Source organism: Balaenoptera borealis (assembly GCF_965194805.1).
Source record: "Balaenoptera borealis genome assembly, chromosome: 12".
Classification (NCBI taxonomy): domain Eukaryota; kingdom Metazoa; phylum Chordata; class Mammalia; order Artiodactyla; family Balaenopteridae; genus Balaenoptera; species Balaenoptera borealis.
In genome coordinates, this window is record NC_138869.1 from 97,777,806 (window position 1) to 97,803,840 (window position 26,035).

General features: G+C 45.5%; 1 protein-coding gene across 9 annotated transcripts in view; it reads right to left on the reverse strand.

Annotated features, from left to right (window-relative positions):
- Positions 1-25,745, reverse strand: part of JARID2 (jumonji and AT-rich interaction domain containing 2) — a 243,013-nt gene extending 217,268 nt beyond the window's left edge. For 3 of the 9 annotated variants that reach the window (XR_014232297.1, XR_014232298.1, XM_082345418.1), the window contains exon 1: positions 22,585-22,974. Coding sequence is in view for 1 of the 9 variants with exons in the window: in XM_082345419.1 (XP_082201545.1) it covers positions 24,901-24,945 (45 nt within the window). In the remaining 8 variants the exon portion in view is untranslated. Of the gene's footprint in view, positions 1-6,450; positions 6,514-6,643; positions 6,727-22,584; positions 22,977-24,900 lie in introns of those variants that run through there. The other 6 variants (XM_082345421.1, XM_082345419.1, XM_082345415.1 and 3 more) reach the window with 6 other exon arrangements.
- Positions 25,746-26,035: the final 290 nt, after the last annotated feature.

A 26,035-nucleotide genomic window follows, 5' to 3' on the forward strand; every position in this document is an offset into this window, starting at 1 on the left:
ATAAAGACGCAAGTTCTAAAATCTCCCTCTCCCGTCCTGGGCTGCTGTGTAATAAACCACTGTGGAAAGATCAGTACCAGGCTGTGTTAAAGTTACCTGAATGAAGGCAAATTAATTTGGATCTCAGATCCCAACTGGCTGCTGAACTGCCCTTTTCCCACACATTTCCTGTTTTACAAATAGCACACGTTTCTTCAGAACAAAATACTAGATAACACATAGAAACCTTTAGCTTTTCTGTGAACGTAAAACAGAATCACGAAATTCTCTAGTTGACCAAAACAAAAACAAACAAAAAAAACAATGCACCTGCTTCTTCATTCACTTTTAAAGAAACATGCAAAACAGTAAGGACATCCCTGAAATTCTCATAAAATGTAAATAAATAAATAAATAAATAAATATTTCAGGGCTTCCCTGGTGGCACAGTGGTTAAGAATCTGCCTGCCAATGCAGGGGACACAGGTTCGAGCCCTGGTCCGGGAAGATCCCACATGCCACAGAGCAACTAAGCCCGTGCGCCACAACTACTCAGCCCGTGCGCCACAACTACTGAAGCCCACGCACCTAGGGCCCGTGCTCTGCAACAAGAGAAGCCACCGCAATGAGAAGCCCGCGCACCACAACGAAGAGTAGTCCCTGCTCACCACGACTAGAGAAAGCCCGCGCACGGCAAAGACCCAACGCTGCCAAAAATAAAGAATAAAAAATTAAAAATTTCACGTCTAAAAATATTTTTAAAAGATAGAGAAGGAAAAAGATATAAATATTTTGAAAGAGATACAAAAAGGGAGGGAAAATGAAACAGTAAGTTCTTCAGTGAGTAGTCCCACAAGAATGAAATTGATCTTTCGGAATTCAAAACCAGGGTCCTACTAATTTACATTACTGCTGGGGAAAAAAAAAAAATCATGCTTCGAAAAAAAATCCTTAAAAACAATTTTTTAAAGAACACAACCATTATGTGAAGATCACTTCCTTACTTTTATAACTAAGAGCTGGTCCCAGGGGAGACACCGGTGGGGATAAATAATTGTAGAAGAAAAGATTATAAACACATCCCATTTAAAACCTTTAATCATTTCATTATTCAATTCAGCATATGTTTACAGTGAACTCACTATGTGCATTCAATATTGTTAGCAAATTAAAAATATTTCTTAAAAGTCAAGATGACAAGTGAACATGAGTGTGGTGGAGACCAGGAAATGCAGTTACTCTTAATACGAGGAAACTGCAATGTTTCCAGGCAGAAGGAACTCCCCCCACCCCCCTACACACACATACAGGGAAATGGAGCAAGTAACAAATGAAGACCCACAAAATCTAGTAAACACCAACCGTGAATCGTCCAACTTCCTTCTCTGTAAGTAGCCACTTACTAGGTTTTGTTTCATATACTGATAAAATACATAATAAATCCTAATGCAGTATCATACCTTTTAACCTGAGCGAAAAATCATTAAAATTCTTCTTTTAACACTTGAGAGAATGATTTTAAGAACTACCGGGGGGGGGGGGGTTGGGGGGCGGTAGGAGCTAGGCTTATGAATTCAGTGACGGCGTGGCAGCAATAATAACGTAGTTATAAAAAAAAAAAAAAGTACAATGGCCAGACATTCAAAATTAAATGACATACACATACTATATACTACTTATGACCCCCATTTTACAGATTACAAAAAAACTGAGACACAGAGAGATTAAGCAAATGACAAGAGTCAGAATTGAAACCCACGGCTCGGCTGCCTCACAAGCAGGCAACAGTGCCCGCCCAGGAGGAGACAAGCGCAGCCTTCAAAGCGAAACAAGAGCAGAATTCAAATCTCCCCTGGGGATGGGGGCAGGGGAGGCCGACCCTGGCCACTTTCCCCTGCCTTGTTGCCTCTACTGCAATTTGGGGAAAAACAGCCACTTCACAGGGCTATGGTAAGGTGTGAATAGATAAAACACTGTTTCATAAAACATTTAAGTAGGTACAAATCCATAGTAGCTACCATCCAATAGAGAGCTTCTTTTTTAAAAGACATATAAGCTTTCAAGATGAGTTCTGGATAGAAACCAGCAAAACAGCAAGGGCCCTACACAGAAATCCCTGAGACTGCTCTGTGTTTACCAAATGAGACATGACAGAGTTTGGGGAAACACATAACATTATACAGACAGTGCATTATAATAACTAGTCTTTAAGGAAACACCAGGCTTCCTTCCAGAATAAAAATTAAAGAACGGTCCTCAGAAAGGAGAGCGTATAGGACATTGGGCCAAAAGAGGCTGTTTGAAGCAATGCTTATGAGGCTTTACAATCCCATAACTGTTTTTAAACATCTTTCAATTGGGGGAGAATGACGAATGTGGTCTTCAGTCCCTGCTGCTTCAGCAAGCTGGATCCCCTAAAGTGAGTTTTTTAAACTTTTTTTGGTAGAAGAGATCTGATGAGAACTCCCCAGTGCACAAAGAGCTGCTCTGGTTGAGACAGAGACATGAAAAAAATGAGAACCACTGCACAAACTACCCACAAAATCAAAGCTGTCCTAAACCCTTGCGAGGACACAGGACCATCCGCTGAGAGCCTTCGAGAAACGCAGCATCTCAAACCCCACCGCAGACCTGCCGAACGAGAAGCTCCCTTGTGTGATCAGCGTGCAGTGGCCGAAAACCTCTCGGAGCTTTATTTGGTCTCAATCCTGGACTCCCTCCCACGTCCTTCCCCACCATGAGAGTATAAAATACATAACTGGACAAATAACACACAGAAGATAATAAATACTTGTAGAATTAAAGTTGAATAAAGTGAAAGGGACGTCGGGCTACAAATGTCTAGGAAGACAGAAATCAGAATGTTCCCATCACACATTACGACTTCTCAGCTAAGGAAAACTTAACTGTACGAAGTTCCACCGCTTTTCCAAGGCAGAGAGCATAAACCCAAACCAGAGCTCAGCACCTCTACAACACACTCACTGTCAAGTCCAAAAGTACGGTTTCAAGTTCCAGGCCCCAGGACACGTCAGCCTGACAGCACTTGAAACCGTTAAGCTTCTTAAAGCACCAATTCTATACCAATGAAATGAGAGAAGACTGTCAGCCTACCTAATAAATGGTTAGGATCAAATACACGAAAACACCCAAGAAAGATCCTGAGTAAATCGTTTCCTCAGTCGGAAGAAAAGAAGTGCTAGAATCTACAAAAGTATGAAACAGTGTGTTTCAACAGTGTGAAACAATCTGTACAGAATTCCTTGTCTTTAAGAGTCTCAATGCTCTACTGACTGAGCTAGCTGGGTGCACCAATACCTTGTGTCTTAAAAAAAAAAAAAAAATTTTTTTTATAAAAACACACACAATTACACAATTTCTGTGACTACTCAGGAATAAAGCTAAACAGTCTCCTGGCAAAACTCAATTTAAGGCCCTGTCACCAAATATTAAATGTACCTCTCTTCAACCTGTGAGGTAAATTCTCAGTTTCCTTCCTGTTGACAATCCAGGCCTGACTGGACCACAGCTCACTCCTGGACCCTGCCTGGGCTCCGGTCCCTGCAGTCACACATACAGACCGCCTGCATAACAGGAAGGGTTTCCTCCCCAAGGGACTCGCAAATGTACGCGTCTGTGAACCTGTGCAACATCTCCAAGACCAAGCAAATGACCCATCACCCAAGAAAATGCTCAGGACTACCTCCAAAGTACACTGAAAGATTAAAAAGCCAACGTGAGAAGGCAGTTATCAAGTCAGCAACTTCACTTTTTATAAGAAGTTTTACAGTCCAGGGGCTTGGTCTAGGGTTGGGGGTGGAAGCAGGGGTGTGAGGAGACGGAAGCCACTTCAGGGTTTTCCTCCTCCAATGAGAAGGAGGCAAGCACCTAATAAAGGGGCAACAAGAGGTGACGGCTCAGCACATCTTCCAATAAACTCTAGGATGCTCCCCAAGCACAGACCAGACACGGAGGCCTCCAACTTCCCAACTGGGGGCAGCCAGCCGGCGCTTTCCTCCTTGCCGGCCACGGGCACACGCCTGACTTGAAGAGACTTAACAAAAGAGTTATATAGCCCCGACTTCCTTGACTTTAATTAAACTTGGCTTCCACTTCTGAAAACCCCTCAAGTTTTTATTTTGTTTTGTAGCCCCACTAATGCTTTTCACTGAGAGATGCTGTGAAAAGGAGAAGCAAATTCTTTGCAGCTGCCGTGTGAGCATCCTGCCAACTGAAGCACAGGACGAAGCACTCCCATGTTAAAAATGTCCAACTGGGAGATTTACAAACCAGCAGGGGGGAATGGACACAGGAGAGGAAGACGTGTGCGTGTGAAAGATCTGCAGGAAAGCTCCCTTTTTTGTTTTTAAGTCCCAGGGGCCTCTGAAGGCTTGTCATGCTTCAGCGACTGTCACCCCCTCCCACTTTACCCCCTTTCTAAAGCCACCGGCCTTTCCAGACACATTCTGCACAACCACTTTTTAGCTGTTTTCTTTCTTTCACCCCTTTCTCCCCAGGCCTCCCCCAGCAGTCCTGCCACAACTGGATAAATGGAAAGAAGGAGAACAGGGAGGAAGCGACCATTTTCCTCCGACCAGAGGAAGCCCAGAGTTAAGCTGCACTCCTGGCAAGGAAACGGACAGGCCCTTTGGCAAATGAACTTTTTCGTTTCTATCAGCAGCAGCAAGATAACCACGGTCAACAACAATCAGAGCTCAAAGCTGATGAGCTTTTTTGGTTGTGCTGCTAAAGCGCTTATGTAGGAAACCCTAGCTGTGCCCTTTCAAAATGCTAATTCTGGTCAAATATGTCACCCTAGAAGGTCTGGAGGTTTTGGTTGAAATTTCTGCATCAAGGGGTGGGTCCAGAGAGGGAAAGAGTGGCGGCACCGCCCCTCAGCACAAGGTCCAGTGAGCAGATAGTTTCATAAGCAAAGCTTTCACTTCCATCCACCAGCCATCCACCCTCTGGGGTGGGGAGGAGTCCATATCCCCCCCATTTGTACTGTGGCCAGAGTATACATGACTAATCCCCCCTCTGTCGCTCTGGGGCTAAGGCACAGGAGTCGTGACCCAGCAGCACTCTGGGGGCCATGTGCATGTGCATTCCACGGAACCACTTTCCTCATTTGAACCCTCGGATGAATGGAGCTTATTTCCAGGGCCCCACGTAACACGGCCACATCCTCGGAACGTAGGTAAAACACACAGCCCAGCAACCTCTGATCCCATCCAGACGGACGCACGGTAACAAAGAACTGTCAGGCCAACAGCCAGGAGGCCCCGTGAGGTCCTCAGTAATGAAACCAGGGTGAAATCTCCTTCCTACATCACAGCAGACTTCCAAAGGCAGGAGAGCCAACGAAATATCCTCCCATAAAGACTTTCAACAGCAGGGGGTTGAAACAACCAACCAGAAAACTCACCAGAATCGGCACACTCCATTCTGAGTATTCGGGTCCGTCCACATTTTTACTATCGTTTGAAACCTGATTCTAACAACAACGTTCTACCTGGACTATTTCACAACTGACGCCCTGCCAGGGAGCGGGCGTTCCCTCCTCGGCACCTGAAGCCATTTACATCAGCTGGTTAGGATTCAGACGCTCCCTTCCCACTCGCTGGCATCCCCAGGCCTTTTGCTTCCCCTCAAACAGATCTCTGAACCTCTACCTGGGAAAAGGAAAGGCAGTGAATGCTACGTCTGATGCTAGTGAGCTGCTCGCCTAAGATTATGTTTTTGGTTGGGCGGAGGGCGCTGAGGTCAGGCGAATGACACTCCAGGAAGCTCAGGCTCTGTGCTGAGCTCACCACCTCTCCCCACAGCCAAAGGAGAACAATTTAACTAATCATCTGCCATCCGGCAAGTTGCAGTACGTCAGTATTAGTCCAAACCCTCCACCAAGCAGCTGTAAGGGAGCGACACTGACATGCGGGCAGAAGGGAGCGCAGTTACACCTAACAGAACACGTCGTCTTCCCTCATGGAGGCACCTGCATCCCATTTTACAGTGCAGAACACTGAGGATGGCTCTCAGAGGAGGTCCAGTGATCTCCCAGGGCACTCAGCTAGTACATGGCAGGGTGGTATTTAGAGCAGTTTCCTAGGATGGAGGCAACTGAGGTCTCCAGGAGTGGTGAGATGTTCACAAAGACACACACAAACACATGTGCTCCGTCAGATTATGTACTCACAAAGTTGTTTTAAAACAGACAGTGCAGTACTTCCATATAAGCTAACACAAAAACACGTTTCTGCCTCATAATGACAATAAAAGCTTGTCACTGATAAGGGACTCCTAAAGCCAAAGTATACGACACACACCGCAGCCAGGAGAAACAGGTGAGGCAACGCGGTTCCTGAAGGGCAGCCAAGCGCTCTGGGTGGAGAGCGAGGCCCAGGAAACTGCCGTTTCCTTCTGAGGCCCTAAGAGGTAGTTTTTTCCCCCAGGGGCAGAGGATGTGGCACTCACTGTTTGCTATTTTCCTTTTCATTACTACCGTTCCAGGCTGAGTGTCACGGTCGCTGGGAGGGGCTGTAGGAAGAAAGTAAAAAATCTAGACTGATGTTTGACTTTGTATGCAAGTTCACTGTTAAGAGTTAAAATATGCTTGTCCAAGACCATCCTCTCCCTTCAAGAGAGCTCTTTTCAAGGGAGGACATACCAGGATCCCCAAACTCTGCTTAATCAGCACAAATACCACACGGGATTCATCGGACCCATTTGTCCTCTTGGGCTCCAGACACTCTGTAGGGTAAAACGTAGAGACATAAAGGAATTAGGGAGAGCATATGTGACAGTTATTTGAGATAAAGCTGATCAGTACTGACCTTTAATTTGGAGACCCTGAGCCTCGTGCCATCTTTTTTTATGAACATGGGAGAGCACTTTGGGACCTTTCCAGCTGGGAGGAAGGAAGCACCATTATTCATCCCCGTTGGCTAAGAGACCTGACAAGCTCCTCTTTCTTTTAAAACCTGTACAGACTGGCTACCACCAGTGCCCTCCGATTCCATGAGGCATGACTTTCAGACAGACCCGAGCTGAGAAGGGGGCTGAAAATCAATCAGGTTAAAATGAAAGGGACAATTCTACACTATCCTGTGACACACCATGGACGCAGGTCCCAAAAGGGACTGGACGTGCCGCCATGGCTACACCAGGTCCCTAGGGAAGGGGGTCAGCATCCACTGAGGAACCCTGCAGGGATACCCCCTAACTGGCTGGAAAGTGACCTATCCAGTGGCTCCTTCTGTAGCCAAGAAGTCGGCTTCACTTCTGTATCCACAGGGAGACTTGAGGACAATTCCCAAAGCGATATCACTTCACAAAATAAACCCCATAGAGCTGGATCTGGAACATTATTGCACAGATATCTGAAGTCCCAGCTGACAGTCCTATACCTCTTTGGAGCTAGGAGGATTATTAAGGCTTTAAAATTCAATTACAATTATGGGACTCTAAAATAACAAGAAAAACTCTAACAAAAAAAAAAAAGAAGAAGAAGAAGAAGATCGCAAACCTAAGTCTGAGATGCAGAACGAAAGGGACACGAATTCAGCACCCCTGCCTTGTCCAAAAGAGGGTCAGTCAGTCCCACAGCACAGACGGGGGCAAGCAACTGTCAAAGACAAGGGCTGGGTTGGATCCGGCCAACATTACAAGTACAACCAACTGGTCCTGTCCCTTAGTCTTGTGCTTTTAAAGGGCGGTCGATGTGCCAACTATTTTAAAGCTCCAACACACTAATTCTGTAAACAATAATGGCTACAGCCTGCACACAGCGCACTGGAATGGATTCCTCAACTTGGCCTCATCACTTATGCAGCTGATGAAACAAACACTGACAGCTTTTTTGCATTTGTAAAGGCCCCACAGCAGCTGTGGTGATCCCACCATAGAGCAATGAATTAAGCCTGAAACCCAGCTGGGTCTGAACAGAAGCCTTTTTTGCACAATACAGCAAGACTATCATTGTTAACCTAGGCATTATTGGGAAATATTCTGCATTACATTATAGGGCAGTTCTAACTCAATTCGTAAAATTAGCTCTAATAAGCAATTTTAGTAGGAGGGATGTGGCATTTGCTTTTGAAATGGCACAAGTATGTGTGTAGGTTATAGGTAACACTGCACAAAGGCAGCCTGGCAGAAGAGAACACAGATTTCCAGTTAAACAATGCAAAGTTTAAAATAGCAACTCCTTCTTAGATATTCACGCACATATACACTCACTCACTCACTCACACCTACCACCTTCTAAATTGAGGTGGGTATCTTACCTTGCAAATCCTTGGTTAGTTAGCCACTACAGAGAAAATAGTGAATACAGCCGTCTGCCCTTTAGGTAAGGCAAATCAATGACACAAGAGTCAATCTGGAACCGAGAGCTGTACCAGAAAAACCGGGGGGTGGTGGAAAAACGTGATTAATCCCCTTATTAACGAATCTTTTTGACACTGAACTTGAGCAGTAGGTAATAAATAAGATCCCCAAACACTAACACACTAGCCTTTGGCTTCCTATTACCAGGAACCTCGAGGAAAGGCAGGGACACCCACACCGAGTCGTCACTCCCAGAGAACCAGAACCCACAATGTCCAAGTCTCCAAAGGCCTCCAGCACCCTTGGTCATGGGGCTTTTTTCCACCCCCACCATTCCAACTCTCTTCTATCGCCTCATACTTTCTACGAACACTTGAAAATGAGCAAAAAGTGCTCTACTCAAGTAGGAGACTGATCTCATCTCAACAATTTCACACCAACTTGGGAAAAATAAATCTGGAAATAGCCACAGAAAACATGGCACCATCCCTCTTCCTTAAAAGAACACCCATTTCTTAAAGGAGTTTGTTATGAGGCCCTTTTTTGATTTTTATGCATTTTTCGTTTAGGTAAAAGGCGGCTTGGAAGGAGCAAGAAAATCAGGCGAATTTCTAGGTAGACAGTGGTTCTCTTCCCCGTAGGCTTTAGCCAAAGCACGTCAACATCAGTAACCACGACAGAGTCAAAAACCAAACATGAGACAGGAAAACAACCCCTCGATCATTCTCTGCTCCCAGAGAGGAGCCAGGGTTTTTAAACCCCTGGCTCCTCCCAAAACTACGTGGTAAATGCTTTGCAGAGATGCACCTGAAGGCCCAGAACGACAACCCAAACACCTGAGCACCCACAAAAAGCCAATCATCCCGTGATGAAATTCCAAGCCCCATCACTTTCTCACGCCTAAGCAAGTGTTTAGAGCTTGCAAAGAAAAGGGGGAGAGGACATAAGACCACTGCTGGCCACCCACAAACAGTGAAGAGTAGCAGTCAGACAGAGAGGAAAGTGAGAACCCCACCACCCCAAGGCAAGGCAGCTGCCCCAGCAGGAGACAGTCCCAGGCAGCCCTCTGCTGAACAGAACACAGGAGGCTCTGGGACACAGGCTAAGAGGAACAGCTTCACAGGTGAAAGAGCAGTAAATAAATGTATCAGCAGTAATCACCTAGATGGGCAAGACGGTCTAGCTTGAGGTATTCCAAGAGAAATGCAAGCAGCATCCCCACAGAGACTTGCACACAAATGTTCGCAGAAGCATTATGTACAAGAGCCAAAAGGTGGAAACAACCCAAATGTCCATCAGCTGATGAATGGATGAGCAAAATGTGGTGTAGGTCCATCCAATGAAGTATTATTCAGCCATAAAAAGGAACTGAGTCCAGATACACACTACAACATGAAGGAACCTTGAAAACACTATGCCAAGTGCAAGAAGCCAGTCACAAAAGGCCACATATTGTATGATTCTATTTACATCAAATGTACAGAATAGGCAAATTCATAGAGACAGAAAGTAGATTAGTCGTTGCCAAAGACTAGAAAAACTGGGGTGAGATGTGGAGTGACTGCCAATGGGTATAGAGTTTCTTTTTGGGGTGATGAAAAGGTTCTAAAATTGATCGCGGTGTTATTGCACAACTCCAAATATACTAAAAACCACCGAACTGTTAAGCGAGGAAAAAAAAAAAAATCACATTTACATCCAAGATCACTCAGGGAAGACTGAGATGCCTAGGGTGCCTTTCTGTCTTGAACCACCAGTAGAACGCCAAAAGAAACAGAGTTGAAGAACTGCCAAAGGAACTGGAATAAGTTGGGGATATGAGAGTTTTAAAAAAGAAAGGGCTAAAAGGGGCTGACACTTTGCTAAAGATACAGCAGCCAAGGACCGCAATGTATGCCAAGAATATATATATATATATATATATATATATATATATATATACACACACATATACACACACACACACACTGTAGTTAGACTGAAAAGTGTGATGAGGGGTAACTTTAATCTCCCAAAAAATAAAAACTGCAACTGGAGGCTTCCTATTTCCCTGCAGCTATGTTGTGGGCTTTAATTAAGAGCATGACAGCCTACCATTTAAATATATTTATCCAATGTCAGTGCCTACTTAGACAAGTCCCTTTAATTCGTTTTAAAACCGTCTTTGGATTCGTAAATTGGGAAGGAAGCAGTTAGAGGAGGAACTCCAAAAGTACATTTGGTCACTTATCAGCCTTAAAAATCTTTTCACACTCAGCAGGGAGGATTCTGTGCCGTTGATGCTAGGAAAAAAGCAACCATGAAACACCACCCCAGGTCTTCCCTGGACCGTATATAATGCCTGTCCGGAGAAACAAGCAGTTAGGACTGAGCAATGTGTTCTGTTCTTTATTGAGATGACCTCCTCCGTGTATAAACAGAGTAAAAGGACTCCTCTTACAATAGGTGCCATTAAGGTCTTCATTTGTATTAAACTGTAAGCAAACAATGTTCAGCTGTAAAAGCTTTTGCAAATCAAAGATAATGGCCTGGGACTTCCCTGGTGGCGCAGTGGTTAAGAACCCGCCTGCCAATGCAGGGGACACGGGTTCGAGCTCTGGTCCGGGGAGATCCCACATGCCATGGAGCAACTAAGCCCGTGCGCCACAACTACTGAAGCCTGTGCTCTAGAGCCCGTACTCCAAAACCAGAGAAACCACCGCAATGAGAAGCCCGCGGCACTGCAACGAAGAGTAGCCCCCGCTCGCCGCAACCAGAGAAAGCCCGCACTCAGCAACGAAGACCCAACGCAGCCAAAGATAAATAAATTTATTTTTTTAAAAAAGAAAAAGATAATGGTCTTCCTTGGTAAACTGACTGTTCTTTATAATTATCATTATTTATACTCCCAAGAGGCTTTGCCTACTGCTCCAAAGAATTCTGGAAGGAAATAACATGACAACTTCAGCAAGTCTCATGTTAGATGGAAAGGGAAAAGGCTAGTTCCAGAGTAGAAAATGTGTTTCATTGGGGCCATGTCAGCGCTGGGGTAGCAGCTCCATGTAATTGCAGCAGGGAGCAGAATTAGAAGAAAAGAAAAAACGCCACTTTTCAGCTTCAGATATTTCCAAGTCAGACCCGTCGTCCTCCCCACCTCCCAGAGCTTCCTAGCTTACCAGAGCCAAAAGAAAACCCATTTTTATAGCATCATTAGAGTTTTGATTTATCACGAGTACAAAACAGTGTGCTTCTCAGGGCTCTACAAGTCTATATTTGTATCAGGAGTCTCTGCAGGACTAAATGATGGTGTTTATATTGACCTGGGGTCGGGGGCAGTCCAGGAGAAAGAAACAAGTACTCCCCAACCTTTTCCACCAGGAGACTAGGCCTGTGGCTCAGATATGCCCAGAGCCCAGAGCCCGGGACAATCAGGCAAGTCAAATGTGTTCTTCACTTAAGGAGATTTCCTTTCACTGTCAGCCACCTTTCAGATTCCAGCGAAGTTTAAACCACAATGGTTTGGAATCCTAACAGCAGTTTTGAGGATTATGGTACAGAATGAGTATTTGCAAACATTTTTAAAAACACAGAATGCTGGATCATGCAGTCACACGTACCAATCGCTTCCCCCAAAGAAGTTCATTTATTAAATCCAGACCCTCCCTGGCCCCCTGCATGGTGGAAAAAGGTGGTATTAAACTGCATTGGCATTTAAATAGAAATCTGATCTCTGCCATTCAAGGATGTGATCACCACCGGGGATTACTTTCATGCATCTTTAAAATTCTTCCACATTAAAAGTTCTCTCAGGGTGTCAATACCAATATTACTTGACAAACCTTGCCTTTAACTAAAGTTTTAGGTCAAGTTTGCAGGGCTAAAACAAAAAGCTACTCAGCCCAAACACTGGTGGGTTGAGGACAAGTGTTCGCTGCCCATATTTTAATGTGGTTGTCACTTTGGGGATTTAGAGAGTGAACTTCAGTCGGATCAAAGCAAAAATTGTTTGCTCCCAGGATGACTGCTCATTATGGCCTTAAATCCTTTTCGGAATAAGGTGTGATGTATATAAGTAAATATATCAAATAAACCCCCCTCAAAAAATTGTAACCAACTACAAGTCCCAGTGAAAAGGCTGCAGAGCGAATGGAATGGAATGTCAGACAAAAACCACACCACAAGAATCAGGCTTACTAGTGAGACTGTTTCCCCGTCACCCACTAAACCCTCCTAAATACACGGGAATGAGATCTTTACAGAGCAATACCAAGTGTTTCGTCATTTTCAAACTATTAAGAAACCAGGTTGACTGCCCGTCTGGCACCTATCAAAGGTGGTAGCCTTGGCCACTCGGGATCATCAGTTTGGAAAGGAGTCACGTGGCATGTGTCAAGTACCCTGTCCTGGTGGCAGGGAGCTACTGCAGGTGGAAGCCATGTGCTACCAATTTAACTGGGACTCCAGCCCACGGATCCTCGCCATCACATCGACTCTTTCATCCCCCAACATCAAGACATTATCACAAGCTGAAAATAGAACGCACAGCGCTTTCATGCTCTGGGCAACAGAAGAATGGAAAAGGGGGGCAATTTAGGTAAAACCAATAAACATTTAAGTCCTACCTCATTTCTAAATGGACATCTTTACTGAATGAAAAATGAAAAGGTGAAGAGTTTATCCAAAAGTACTCTTAAACGCCAAAAAGTAATGCTGCTTCTTAGCAGTTCTGGGATACCACCTCATTTTCTCACATGGGGGGAGGGAGGATGATAAAAAGCCATCATCAGAACAATCAAAAAGTGTGTCTGATATAAAGATCACACTGCATTTTACCTTAAGTTTGGAAGAAAAAGCATCTATATTATTTTCATTTCTATCCTCTTCCTCAGACAACCCGGATAGGCTGTAATCAGCAAGGATGACCCAGAAACATCGTGTTCCCTCTTCAACCTTGAGGCTGGAGAATTACAGCCACAAAGACCTGCAGGACCTAAAATAAGAATAATCTGGTCTAGATAGTTACAGTTTATAAAGCACTTCACATGTTAACATACGATTCTGCCTCCCCCAAAATGACCTTGAGGGGCCAATAAATGAAAGTCTAAGTCTCCCCATTTTATGCATGAAGAAACTGAGACTGAGGGGAAGTGATTTACCCAAGGTCACCGGCTCTCTTCCCACAGGGTTTGGCATCTCTGCTGTCAACTGAACTGTAAATTCTCTGAAGACAAGGACAATGTCATATTTTCTAACCCCTAACAGAGCCAGAGAATATATCAGCTGTATTTGACTGAACAGTCTTCCAAGCCAGAGCCCAATGGGACCCTTGTAACAGTACAAAACCCACCTCACAAACAAGGCTGAAATCACTTGCGAAAATAATGGGATTCTGGGGTCATTTTAAAGTTACGTCACGTCCTCACAAAAAAAGCATTTCATAAACATGAAATATGTAATTGTACAATTCCACAGACGCTTCTTCCTTTACTGCTACAGTCATCCTAATAACACATTGTGTTCTCAGAGCAATTTTGTTTTACAAAGTGCTTTCCCATATCTTATCTCATTTAGTTCTAATGCCCTGAGAGAGGACAAGGAAAGAAAATAGAAACTTAAATAAAACCCAACTGACATCTTTACTACTTGTTACAAGGGCCTGTATTGGTTTTTAAAAGCCAACAAACAAACCCGCTGGCACTACCTGGGAGACTGTAAATTAGTACAGTCTTTCTCCCAGAAAACAACGTAAGAGGGATCTGAATTGTAAACACAGGTAACACAAAGTGGTAGTTCCACACTGAGGAGTTTGGAATTAAGTGCAAAAAGATACAGGAAAAGCATACTGCACACATCACTGTGGACAACAGCCCCCGTACTGTGAAAAGGCCATCAAGAACAGGCAGGTCAAGAAAACTGTGGTACAGATTGACCGAGTGCCCAGCAGCTATTAAAAATAATGATGCAGAATCATATTTTGATAATTGAAATGAGATATAAATGCAAAGAGCGCGGAACAGAACATCTCTTAGGAGTATGAGCCCACATAGGTAAAACGACATATCTACAAGTGCAGGAGCACCCCGTAGGTAATTGCAGTAGATCTTACCTTTGTGTAGCTGTTCGATTTGAATGATTTCTTATAAGGCAAAAGAATCGTTTTCAAAGGGGGACAAACCTTATTGGCCCAATTAGGTATGGAGATTACACGTGGATTTTATTTTCCCATGAAAATGAATCAATAACTGCAGTTACCATGGATAACTGAGGATCCATCTGGCAGGAGGAAGCATCTCTGAAAGCCGGTCCAAAGGCATTACCCTCCACTATATCAGGGGCTGGGTTTCATGCCCCGGCTGTCACTGATAAAACGTGCAACCTTTGTTATTAGACACCTCAGGTTTTCTCAGCTGTGAAATTCTGATTAGTGAAGCTCACCTTTTTCCACTAGATCCTTACCAATTCCCTCCCACTAGTGGGTATTATTTGAAATACTCCAAAAGCTTCAACTCGACAAATATTTCCTCAACTGTGTGATGACAGAAAATTCAGCCTCTAATCGTGTGGGGTTAACAGGGTGAGACACATGTAAACACTGATTCCAGCACCTAGAGGTACGTGTGAGGAGTCGGGCCCACAGAAAAGGGGCTTGGCTCTGCCTGACTGGGGAAGGGGGTGGCAGGCTGTCCAGTCAGGCCTCAGAGTGGTCAAGGTGGGCTCCACAGGCAATCCGTCCCCTGAGCAAGTTGAACAACCAAGATGTGCAAAGGCCAAGAGGCTGGCTCAGCTGCAGTGGAACAGGTGGCCAGAAGCTCAAGGTAGAGCAAGGGCTTTTCATGCTGTGCTGAGGACAAACGTAGCTTAGACTTGATCCACTGAAGGTTCTCGGTCGGATTTTCAAGTTCAAGGATTACTGCTCCAAGATCCAGGTTAAACATCTTCGGTGAAACATCTCTGTACAAAGATTCAGTGCCGCTCTAATCCTAATTCTCAATCTGTCAGCCTTTCTAACTCACCACCCAGACATATTCAGAAGTCAAGTGTTGGATAACAGAGAAGAGATTCAACCACCAGAGAGTGGGGCTGGGAAAAGATTACATCACCTTCTAATCTTTTTTTTTTTTTAATTATAGTTGATTTACAACATTGTGTTAGTTTCAGGTGTACAGCAAAGTGATTCAATTATACATTTTTTATTTTTTATTCAGATTCCTTTTCATTATAGGTTATTATGAGATATTGAATATAATCACCTTCTAATCTTTAAAGCTTTGTTCTATATCCCAAAATGGACTTCAGAATATCTGTTGCTATTCATTTGGCTTATTAAGAGGCAAAGTATAGAATTCATCTGATTCATTTATTCCTGAGTCAGCCTGGAAGGCTGCCGACAGACCTGATGTCTCCAGGTTGGTGATTTCCAACTGTGTAATCATACCTTCTTGAGCATTTGTGCATAGTATGCAGTTTACAAAGTGCTTTCACATCAAAAATCTTACTGACCCTCCCAACAAGCCTGTGAGGTGTATGGAACAAGTTTTCCAGGTGAGGAAGCAGCCCAGCGAGGTTATGTGGCTTGCTCAGGGTCACACAGCTCATATTCCCAATCTTGTCCACTATAACCACAGAGGTGCCCTACATATTCAATAACAAGCCCGTCTCAATCTGAGGCATTAAATTCCCCAAGCCCACATACTAGCAATAAGGCATGGACTCAAAGCACAAAACACTCCAAGTCCTGATTAGGTCAACATCCAACTGCTGCTTAACAGAATAAGCATTCATGCAGCACCCCTTCTGCAAACCTAGGGAGGGAATAAACGCAAGAAACACATGCTCAGCCCTAATCCCTTCTCATTTCCTCCTGGCACCTGTTTCTGCCCCCAGAGGCACCAAACACTTTTAACAGCTGGCAGAAATAAGAACCAAGAGATAACACACACAACCATTGTAGCCCTAACCCAAATTGTGGCTGGGAAATAATGGAGCAAGAACCACCCAGATTTAAAAAGAGAGCAATAAAACAGGGCGCCCAAATGGCTCCCACATTCCCCTGGGTGATTCAGTCACTAGATACCTGGGCTGCTGTCACATAAACCAGAGGGTCTCCTGATGGAAAAGACACACACAACCCACCCCCCCTCTCACGCCTCCCCACCCCCAGCCAAAAATGTCACTGGAAAAGAATTCCTGGTTGTACTGGAGAAAATACGTGAGAAGAGCTGTACTGGGAGTACGGAGGGGCAAAATTTGTGGCTATGAATTTTACGACCTTCTAGGACTCAAGGTAACTAAACACTGCTGCCAGTATTTCAATGCTCACTGCCTTCCTCTTCATGGGTGGTGGAGCTTGACAGACTTAACAAAATTAGAACTTAAGATCCAATTTAGGCCTTCTAGGCCACACCAGCTCTCCAAAACAGCTCTCAAGAACTTCTGCCAGTAGGGTTCCCCTTTCTAAGGCCCTCATACACCCTATGAATACGCGAGTAATTATGTATAATGTTCCCATTACTCACGCTGCCTCATTAACATATCTAGGCAGCCTTTGTTTACTGCCCGGCCCAGACCCTGGTGAGGATTTGAGGGCACATGATTTCCCCCAGCGCCCCATGGTACCCTATGCAGCAAAAGTCAGGGGCAACAATAAAGGTGCCAGAAAAAGCATCGAAGCTAATCTGTCACAGCCTCTGCGAAATCAAATGAATTCGGAAGCCTGGAGAGCAAACGCAGCCCAGGCCGGCCTTCAGGTAACACCGAAGAGCGTGGGGTGCGGGCACTTGTAAAATACAGAGCACAAACCAGCCGGGTCCCAGGACAACTGGGATCTCAGCTCTTCTTCCACTGAGGACTCAAGGAGACAGCCAGTGGGGGATAAGGGGGTAGCTCCACCAACTGGTGTTTAAAAAAACAACAAACATGCATTTGAGACAGATCCACTCCTGCTCCTGGAGGCTGACAAACTGCCTTAACTTCCCCCCAACTTTCTCAAGCCAAAAAACCTCTCCAAAGGCTGCCAAGAGCCCCCATTATGGCATTTTCCCCTTTTCGTGGCTACTCCAATCACTCCTATTACCTCAAGTTCATCTGGACTAAGAAGTGGGGAGAAGATACAGCCTTTCACTCTCTGGCCAGGGCCTACCGGCCTCAGTTTTCCCTTCTGTAAAATGGACTCAACAGCCTCTTCCTCTCCTGTGAAGTCACTAGGGAAACAATAACTGTGGGCAGTTATTTCAGAACTGACATCTTCTCCTCACGATGCTAGAGTGTTTCCTACAATCCAAGCTCCTCTGGCACATTTCTTCAAATGGCAAAGAGGAGTCCCACGAGGCATGGGAGGCCTCCTCACAAGAGCAGTAAAGTCTGTGGCAAGACAGACTGGTGGAAGTAGAAAGAAAGCCCAACAGAGACGCAGGGCCCAGGGCTGTGGTCCAGCTGCCCACTCGGATGTGCCTGAGACTTGGCCCTCAGGATAGGATCTACCTCTGCACAACGTGGGCCCTCTCCCACCCCACACATCCTGACAAAGAGACAAAAACCACCTGCAAGAGGTGACAGGACAGGAAGTCCCGGAGGCAGGCAGGATCATTCAACCGGGAGCAAAAGGGTATCCGGCAAGTGCTGCAACTTCCTGCTAGGTTCAGCTCTACTTTTAACAATTTTATTCTGAGTCAGAAATGAATGAAGATCCTTGATTGAAAAGTGTGAGGCTGCCAGAGGGCTATAGGGTTGTCTGAAGTCAAGAAAGATTAAACCCTAAAAGGAAAACAAAAATCTCACTCAAATTGTCTACAAAAAAGTAGACCAAAGTCATCAGAGTTCCCACCTCCTGGAATGAAAGGGGCCTGCGATGAGGAGGCAAGTGTGGAAAAGGCTTTATGGACAGACAAAAGGGACCAGAAGCACGAAGTCTGGGGCCTGGAAAAGGAAGCAAGGCTTGCGGAGGGGAGGGCAGTCAGAGGAATGAGGAGAATAGTTACCTGGGAGATGGAAAGAAACAAGAGAACTGAGTAGAAACTGATTCAATGTGTCTTGTTTCCATTAACAGGTAGGCTTGAGGATCTGAAATGGAACAGATCTTTAGCAGTATCTCCTAAGTAAGACAAAAGAAAGTTGCTGGATTACAAGATACAAGCTTCTGAACTCCATATAAATGAAGTGTAAAATCACTCATCTTTCTGCCTCCACCATCCTGAGAATGACACAAACTCTAAAAGTAATACAAATTACCTCAGCAGGGCCACTCTGACCCCCATTTTATCTGTGCTACCTGGCATGAACTAGATAAGCTAGTCTAGTTTAATATTTGAGGATTAAGGCTAAATACAATGGAAGCACTCTTATCAGAGCTGAAAGGGACCATAGGTTAGTTGCTAATATAAAGTTTATTAAGCAGGAAATCTTTAAAAAAATATATATCTATTTATACAGATATGTAGATTATATACATATACACATATACATGTAACGTAATGAACACATAAACGTGCTATTACAGATATTTTTGAGAATTCTTGGTGCTCCATGTTATGCTTTTTTGTTTGTTGGGAAGGAAGTTTGGCCGTAAGTGAAGCTTGGTTCTTAAAAGGGAACCACTTGTAAAGCAACATGTGCAGAATCCTTACAGATTTTCCCCAAGCCTTTTAAATGGGGAAAATGGCGGGCCCACATCTAATTTAACCGTCTCATTTTTTTTAGTACTTCACTTTTATCAAGGGTTCTCAAACATTCAGCTTCAAGCTTTCATAGAAACCAACTCTCTTTTCACATTCGTTCAAAGGTTTACATAATATTTAACCGAAATTGCAATAATAAGTCTAACTGGAATAACCAGATTTGGGAATAAACAACTGACACTTGGCAAGTCTTCTATATGGGAAGGAGCCAAAGGGGACAGAAGCACACACTTCCCAGGCCTGCCCACTGGCCAGGAGCTTCGTGCTGAGATATCACAGCCAGGATGTTCTGCAGCCAGGAGAACCAGGGAGGCTGGGTAGGTGGAAGGCGATTAGTAGGAGTGCTGTTATTATAATCCTAGGGGAGACTGAGACCTGGACCAGTAACAGGAGCATCAAAACAATGCAAGCAGAATTCCAATAACTAAACTTCTTAGGTTGCAAAACTTTTAACCATTTGGATGAAAATGTCAGGAGTCAGGTCTTCAGACCATCATGATCAAGGGCAAACCTTAAAAACAGACCAGCTTTTCAGCATCCAGTCACGATTTTTAAAAAACTGAGAACAAACTACAAAAGTGTGCATCTACCCAAAAAACCCCCTTAAAACAAACAAAAAAAAACAATGCCTATGGCTAACAGCATACTTCCATCCATACTGCCCTGGCAATATCAGCTCTATTCTATATAAAAGACTGTCAGTATAACCACTCTTCACTCTGGAGTCTGAGCTGCCTGCCTGATCATTTCATGTCATTTTTCCAGATCCACATTACTGACTCATCACCGTTCACTTCACCGAAGTTATATGTTTTGAGTGACATGTTTCATCCTTATTTTTCCACTAGCCCTGTAATTTTTAGTGTGCGATTTTATAGAACTTGAGGTTTTTCACCAATGCAGACACCATGCTACATTACATACATCTCTGGTTACATAGATCTACACTGTTCAGTAGGATAGCTACTAGTCATACGTAGCTCTTGAACTTTTGAAATGACTAGTCCAAACTGAGTTGCCCTGTAAGGGTTGAAAAAAATACACCAGATTTCAAAGACACAAGATAAAAAAAGAAGGCAAAAGATCTTAGCAACTTTTGTACTGATTACATGTTAAGATAATGTTTTTATTATACTAAGGTTAAATAAAACTATCATTAACTTAAAAAAAAAAAAAAGTCCAGCTTAGCCTTTACCAAGTGTTTTAATGTACTGGGCTTAATATGACTTTCCCATGTCGTCTTTGAAAGGAAGAAAAGGGTTCTATTTTGAATCTAAGAAACATCGGTTACATACTCCAGAAGACTTTCTCTTTCTGAAGGAGGAAAGTTTAAATAACCTTTGGAACAGGATATGTATTAGCACTGGAGTTATTTCCAAGACGTGTGTAAGCGAGTCAATAGCCCTCAGCCCAGCAACAGGAACTGGTCTAACCTCCTATGACAGAGGAAACAGCCATTAAACCATCTAAGTACCAAATAATTCTAATTGGCTATTTGGGCCAATGGCTATGGGGGACACACAAGTCAGGTCTACAGTAAAGTAATAATAACCGAAGTAATAATAACTCAAATTGGATTATTTTTAAACATAATTTTTTTTTAAATTTCAATGACACACTTTGGACTCTTAAATTGACAATATTCCTTCTATAATCTCTCCAGACAGTGACGGTTGCTAAATTGTCTCTGCCCGAGACTACGTAACAAAGAGAAAAGTTTTCTCCACTACCAGAGACAAACAGAAAGCAAGCCACGTGAACAGCTCATAAAAGGAAAAGCTGGGCTTCTCTGGTGGCACAGTGGTTAGGAGTCGGCCTGCCAATGCAGGGGACACGGGTTCGAGCCCTGGTCCGGGAAGATCCCACATGCCACGGAGCAACTTAAGCCCATACGCCACGACTACTGAGCCTGCGTGCCTAGAGCCCGTCCTCCGCAGCAAGAGAAGCCACCGCAATGAGAAGCCCGCGCACCGCAACGAAGAGTAGCCCCGGCTTACTGCAACGAGAAAAGCCCGCGCACAGCAACAAGGACCCAATGCAGCCAAAAACAAAATAAATTTTTTTTAAAAACACCATTCACTTTATAGCAGTACACCATATATACTCGATAAATGTTAATCAATAAATATTTTTAAAAAAGTAAAAGTGTAGCAACTAAATAATGTGTACACATTTTTTTTCCCCCAGAACTGTAAAATAATTCAACTGGGTGTAAAATGGGGGGGAAGGGGGGCGCCACGGGGGGCAGAAGCTCATAAATCCTACCACTACATTTTGGTGTCGTTCTCTTTTTCTTTACAATTTTATGTAATTATAGTAAATCCCGCTTTTGAATCTGTTAACACAAACTTTTCCCAGTTTTTTCAATCATACTGCACTTTTAACTCAGAAAATTAGGTACTTAAAATTTACAGCCTAGTGTTACAAATTCTGCTTGAGCTGTCCTAGGAATCAAACTGGTAATCTGTTTTCATGCTAACTGTATGAATCATATCTTCATGTGGCAGAGATTTTTATTTCAAACTCATACCTGCTATAAAGCATCAAAGATCAAATGGTTTTGCAACCTGGGTATCATCTGTTATTCTGCCTAGGAATAACCAACCAGTGGAGTGATGGAAATGGCATAAAATACCCATAGAGCAAAACATGCAACTGTTTTTATTGTCCAAGTGAATTAGGGCTTTGAAAGGCAAATGTTTTCAGTTATTTAAGGTATTGTAGTGGGAATCGTGCCCAGCAATTAAGACAGGATTACAGTGCAATTTATGAGTTTCACAAGGACGTCATTTAATATGAAATATAACAATCATTTCTCCCAAAGCCTGCCATCTACAATCCCACCCCCAAACTCTGCTTTGCTAAGACAATAAACTAAACGGCAACGCGGCAGGCATCTACGGCTTTTGAGACTACTTGCAGGAAATGTGCTGCCTTCCACGAGCTCAAGTAATAAGTCCACCTTACATTGAAAGAGCATACACACTGTTTTACATCTTCCACGGACATTATCTCACGTACGTGATTTCAGATAAAGTAAAGTGGCAAAGGCACGTATTACTTTTTCCATTTTACAGAAGAGTAAACAGACCCAGATTTCCAGCCTCTTGTTCTCCGGTTCTCAAGAACTAAGCCCAGAACACCTTAGACTTGCAGTCCAGTGCTCTTTCAAGCACGCGCATCAATGACAGTCTTCCCCCGTCTGCCCCACCCCCTAAAATACTCAATAGGCCTAGAGCTGGCACAGCGAAGAAGTGCCACCCTGGTGTTTCAAGGCATCCATCAAGCGCAACAGTTGATGCTGTGCAACATCACCCAGAAAGGCATCCCGCCACATCCTGCCGAGACACCCCCAACACGACTTAAAAGTGACAAGGTGGCCAAATCCACAACATGGTTCTCCTACAAAGCCAAGCTTCCCTGCATGAAGTTTCCCTGCTTTTCAAAAGCGTTGACGAGAGAACACGACCACCACCGCAGTAATGCCACAGCATCAGCAGACCTGGAAACAGAGGAAACGAAAACGTTTCTGCAGACAGGAAGCGTCTCCGCCCTGCTCCCCACCCCCTAAATGGAATCAGCTGGGTTGGGGGCGCTCCCAGGGGGACCACAGGCTCCCCGCGCTCACCTGGAGGGAAGCGCGGCGTTTCGCGGCGGAAGGCCGAGGCCGGTCGCATCCTCCTCCTCCTCCACTTCCTCCTCCCACGCGGCAGCCCCCGCCTCCGCGCCGCTCCCTCCTCCCCCGCAGCCCCGCCGCGCTGGAACCTCCCGCCCGACTTTTGACGTCACGGAGGAGGAGAAGGTTCCACCCGGACCCGTCCCTTTGTGACGTCACAATGACAAAAGAACGCGGCCGGAGCGTCCGGGAACCCGGAGCCGCGGGGGGCGGAGGGAGGGAGGGGAGGCCGGCGCGAGGCGGGGGAGGAATCAGGGGGCGGAAAGGGGGCGCGCTGACGTCTCGCCGGCTTAACCTGTTGCTCTCGGGCCCGCACTGGAGCCAGCGGGCAGGGCCGCGGGGAGCCGGCCGCGCCGCCGCCGCCATGCTCCGCCGTGCGCGCGCTGGGGGCGCCCGCCGCAGCCGCGCGCCGCCCGCCCCCTCCCCGCCACGCCCCCGCCCCGCGCGCCGCACCGCCCCCTCCCCAGGCCGACCGGCCGCACCGCCCCCGCGCCGCACCCACCCATCCGCCAGCCCGCCGGCCAGCGCCGCCCGCCCGGAGCCCGCAGCCCGGAGCCCGGAGCCTGCAGCCCGCCCCCTACAGGCCGCGCGCGGACTCCGGGCCCCGGCCCAGCCCGCCGCGACCCCCGCGCGCCCTCCCCTTCGCAGCCGGCTAGAGCACATCGGGAACACGGGCTCCGCTCCCCGAGCGTTAACTCGTGCTCTGCCTCCTGCGGCCGCCGCCAGCCACGGGCAGGGGGCCGGGCGCCAGGACTCGACACAATCCGCTGACCACCGGCAACAAAACATCCCACCCCACGCCGCTCCCCAACTTCGTGATGACTGGGGCGGGGGTGGGGGTGGCTCTGGTCCAAGTTCTACCCCTTTTGCTTTGTGGCTGCACCCGGATCGGATGTGCCCCGGGAAGGCGTCCACGCTCGCAGGCAAGGTTGTCTCCCTGCAGTTTCTACTGCCCGAGTTTAAACTAGTCCATTGCATTCTCCCCAGCCCTCTGCAATGCGGATGTATTTTAATTCTTAAATTCTTTAGGGAACAGCTTTTTAAGTTGGGCTTGATTATTTAACCTTGCATTTCTTTCATAGTTGAAGTTTACGTGTCTAGATTAGGATCAGCCCTCAAGAAGAGATATTCAGCTTTTCCATTAAATCTATTTTTTACAAAACCAGTGCCCCGAAGGTCATCTCCCATTACACACATCACACTGCTCAAAAAGGGAAAATATTAAGACCAATTTGTCGACCCGAGTTAAATAAAACTTTCTTATAACGTTACATTATTCCTAATGTGTGTTCATTTAGCCTTTTTTTTTTTTTAATGGGTTCTTTGATTTAAAGCATGCAGCTAATCACCGATCACTCGAGTGCATATTTGGTTAATCCTCGGTCCCCCTCTCCCCTCCCTCCCCCCAAACTTAAAAAAAAAAAAAGCCACCATACACAAAACAAAAACACTCCCCATGCCAATCAAAACGTAGCTGTACTATGCACAAAACAAATTTAACTATTCCACACCAGTTAAATCTCTGAATAATCACCCAATTTCAGAAGGCCAGTTAACTGGGAGTAATTATTTGTAGTCACTCACATATGCATTCACATGCCTTCTTAAAAACATTAGCTATACTGTATGTCTTTTTCCCCCTAAAACTGGAACCCATGAATTTTTAAACAAAACCAGTCCCATTATTAAAGTCAATCCCAACAAATGCATTCGCTGTAACGCGATTCCCAATTGGTTTATGTTGCGAACCAAATAAGCCAAAACGACCACATACATTAAATTTGATGTGCCAGTGCAAGGAACAAGATCGCCATAATCGGACCCTCGATTGCAACTTAAAGGGCTTCCAACACACATGCGTTACACGATTTCCCAAATAACATTAATAATAATAACACAGGCTCATTTGCATGCAAAGTGCAATAGGGGCCAAATCCGCCCGAGAATGCAGTTTAGTCACATTACCGCAGCCCCTACCCCCCCACCCAGGCTCCACCAAAATCCCCTGCCTTTCATCTAAAACTAGATTATGGTTGTGTCATTCGAGGTCAATTTATTCACTGGAGGTATCGCTACACCAATCTGTTTTTTCGTCCAAACTAGGCAGACACGACTTTGCCTGAAAAAGCCTTCTTTCAGAAAAGAAAGAAACAGCCTTATCGGACGCTGTGTTTAAAACCCCTCAGCTGCAGAATTATCTATAAACTTGACATTCACAGCCATTGCTTAAAACTACAAGTCAAAGGATGTGTTGTTAGGAGCACTTACGTATTTCTTCTGAATGATATTCCTCTTGGGTCTTTCCTTGCTCATTCTGAGATCCAAATGCTGATTGCAAAAGGGGACAATTGCTTCATGAATTTAAAGCCGTCAGAAATTTGCAAAAAAATATCCTGGTGGTTTTTATTGTTGTTGGTGGTGGTGGTTGATCTTGGAATCCGACTTTTCTTCCTCTTCCCCCAAAGCCCGATTCGCCTTGAAATAAATCCGAAATTGGGAAGGAGAAAAAAAAAGCCAAAGACGAAGCAAACAAAAAAAAATTTCACTTTAGTAAAACACTCATAATGGAAAATTTCCCCCGAAACACACACACACACAAAAAAAAACCGACGCCCTTCACTCCCCCCCCTTTTTCCTCCAAAAACTACATCAGCGAAACGTGAAGGTCCTTAGTGTCTGATCCGTAGTTACATCTTGGAAAAGAAAAAGGAAAGATAAATAAAAAATGTTGGAAGTCACGTTTGTGCTGCAGCAGCAGTGCGAGCAGAAGAGTCAACTCCAGCGGCGGCGGCGGCGGCGGCGGCAGCACCACAGCGAGGGCTCGCCGAGTCTCTTTTTTCCAAGCCCCCTAACCAATGAGAGAAAGGCTATCCAGCCCAACTTTAAATGGACTCTGCTTTTATACAAGTTAGGGCTCCTCGGATAATTCCCCGCCGGACGCTAGCCGAAAACTCCCACAGCTGGGCCACCAAGCGCCCGCCTCCTCCGGTGCCGACCGCCCCTGGCCGAGCCCAGAGGACCCCCGCAGCCCCGTCGACGAGACACCCGAGAGGCCTCGACGAACCCTTCCCGGGCTACCCCTCAGACATCGCTCCCACGCCGAGCCTAAGAGTGGAATTGAGAGAGGCTCCCTAGCTCAATGCATGGCACGCTCGGTCGCTCCACCTCACCCCCTTTCCCCAGCTTGCCGCTCACCCCACAGCCGCCACACGCTAGCCCCCGCCACACCTCGTGTCTACCTGCAGCCGGGCTGCTGGGTGCCAGTGCCCCAGGACGGCCGGCCCCGGGGAGAGCCGCCTATTCCCGGGGCACCTTAGAATGGTCCCCTTGATCTTCTGGAAGTTGTAGTCCCTCGACTACAAAATGGCTATGGCCACGGGAGCTGGGAACTACAATTCCCAGC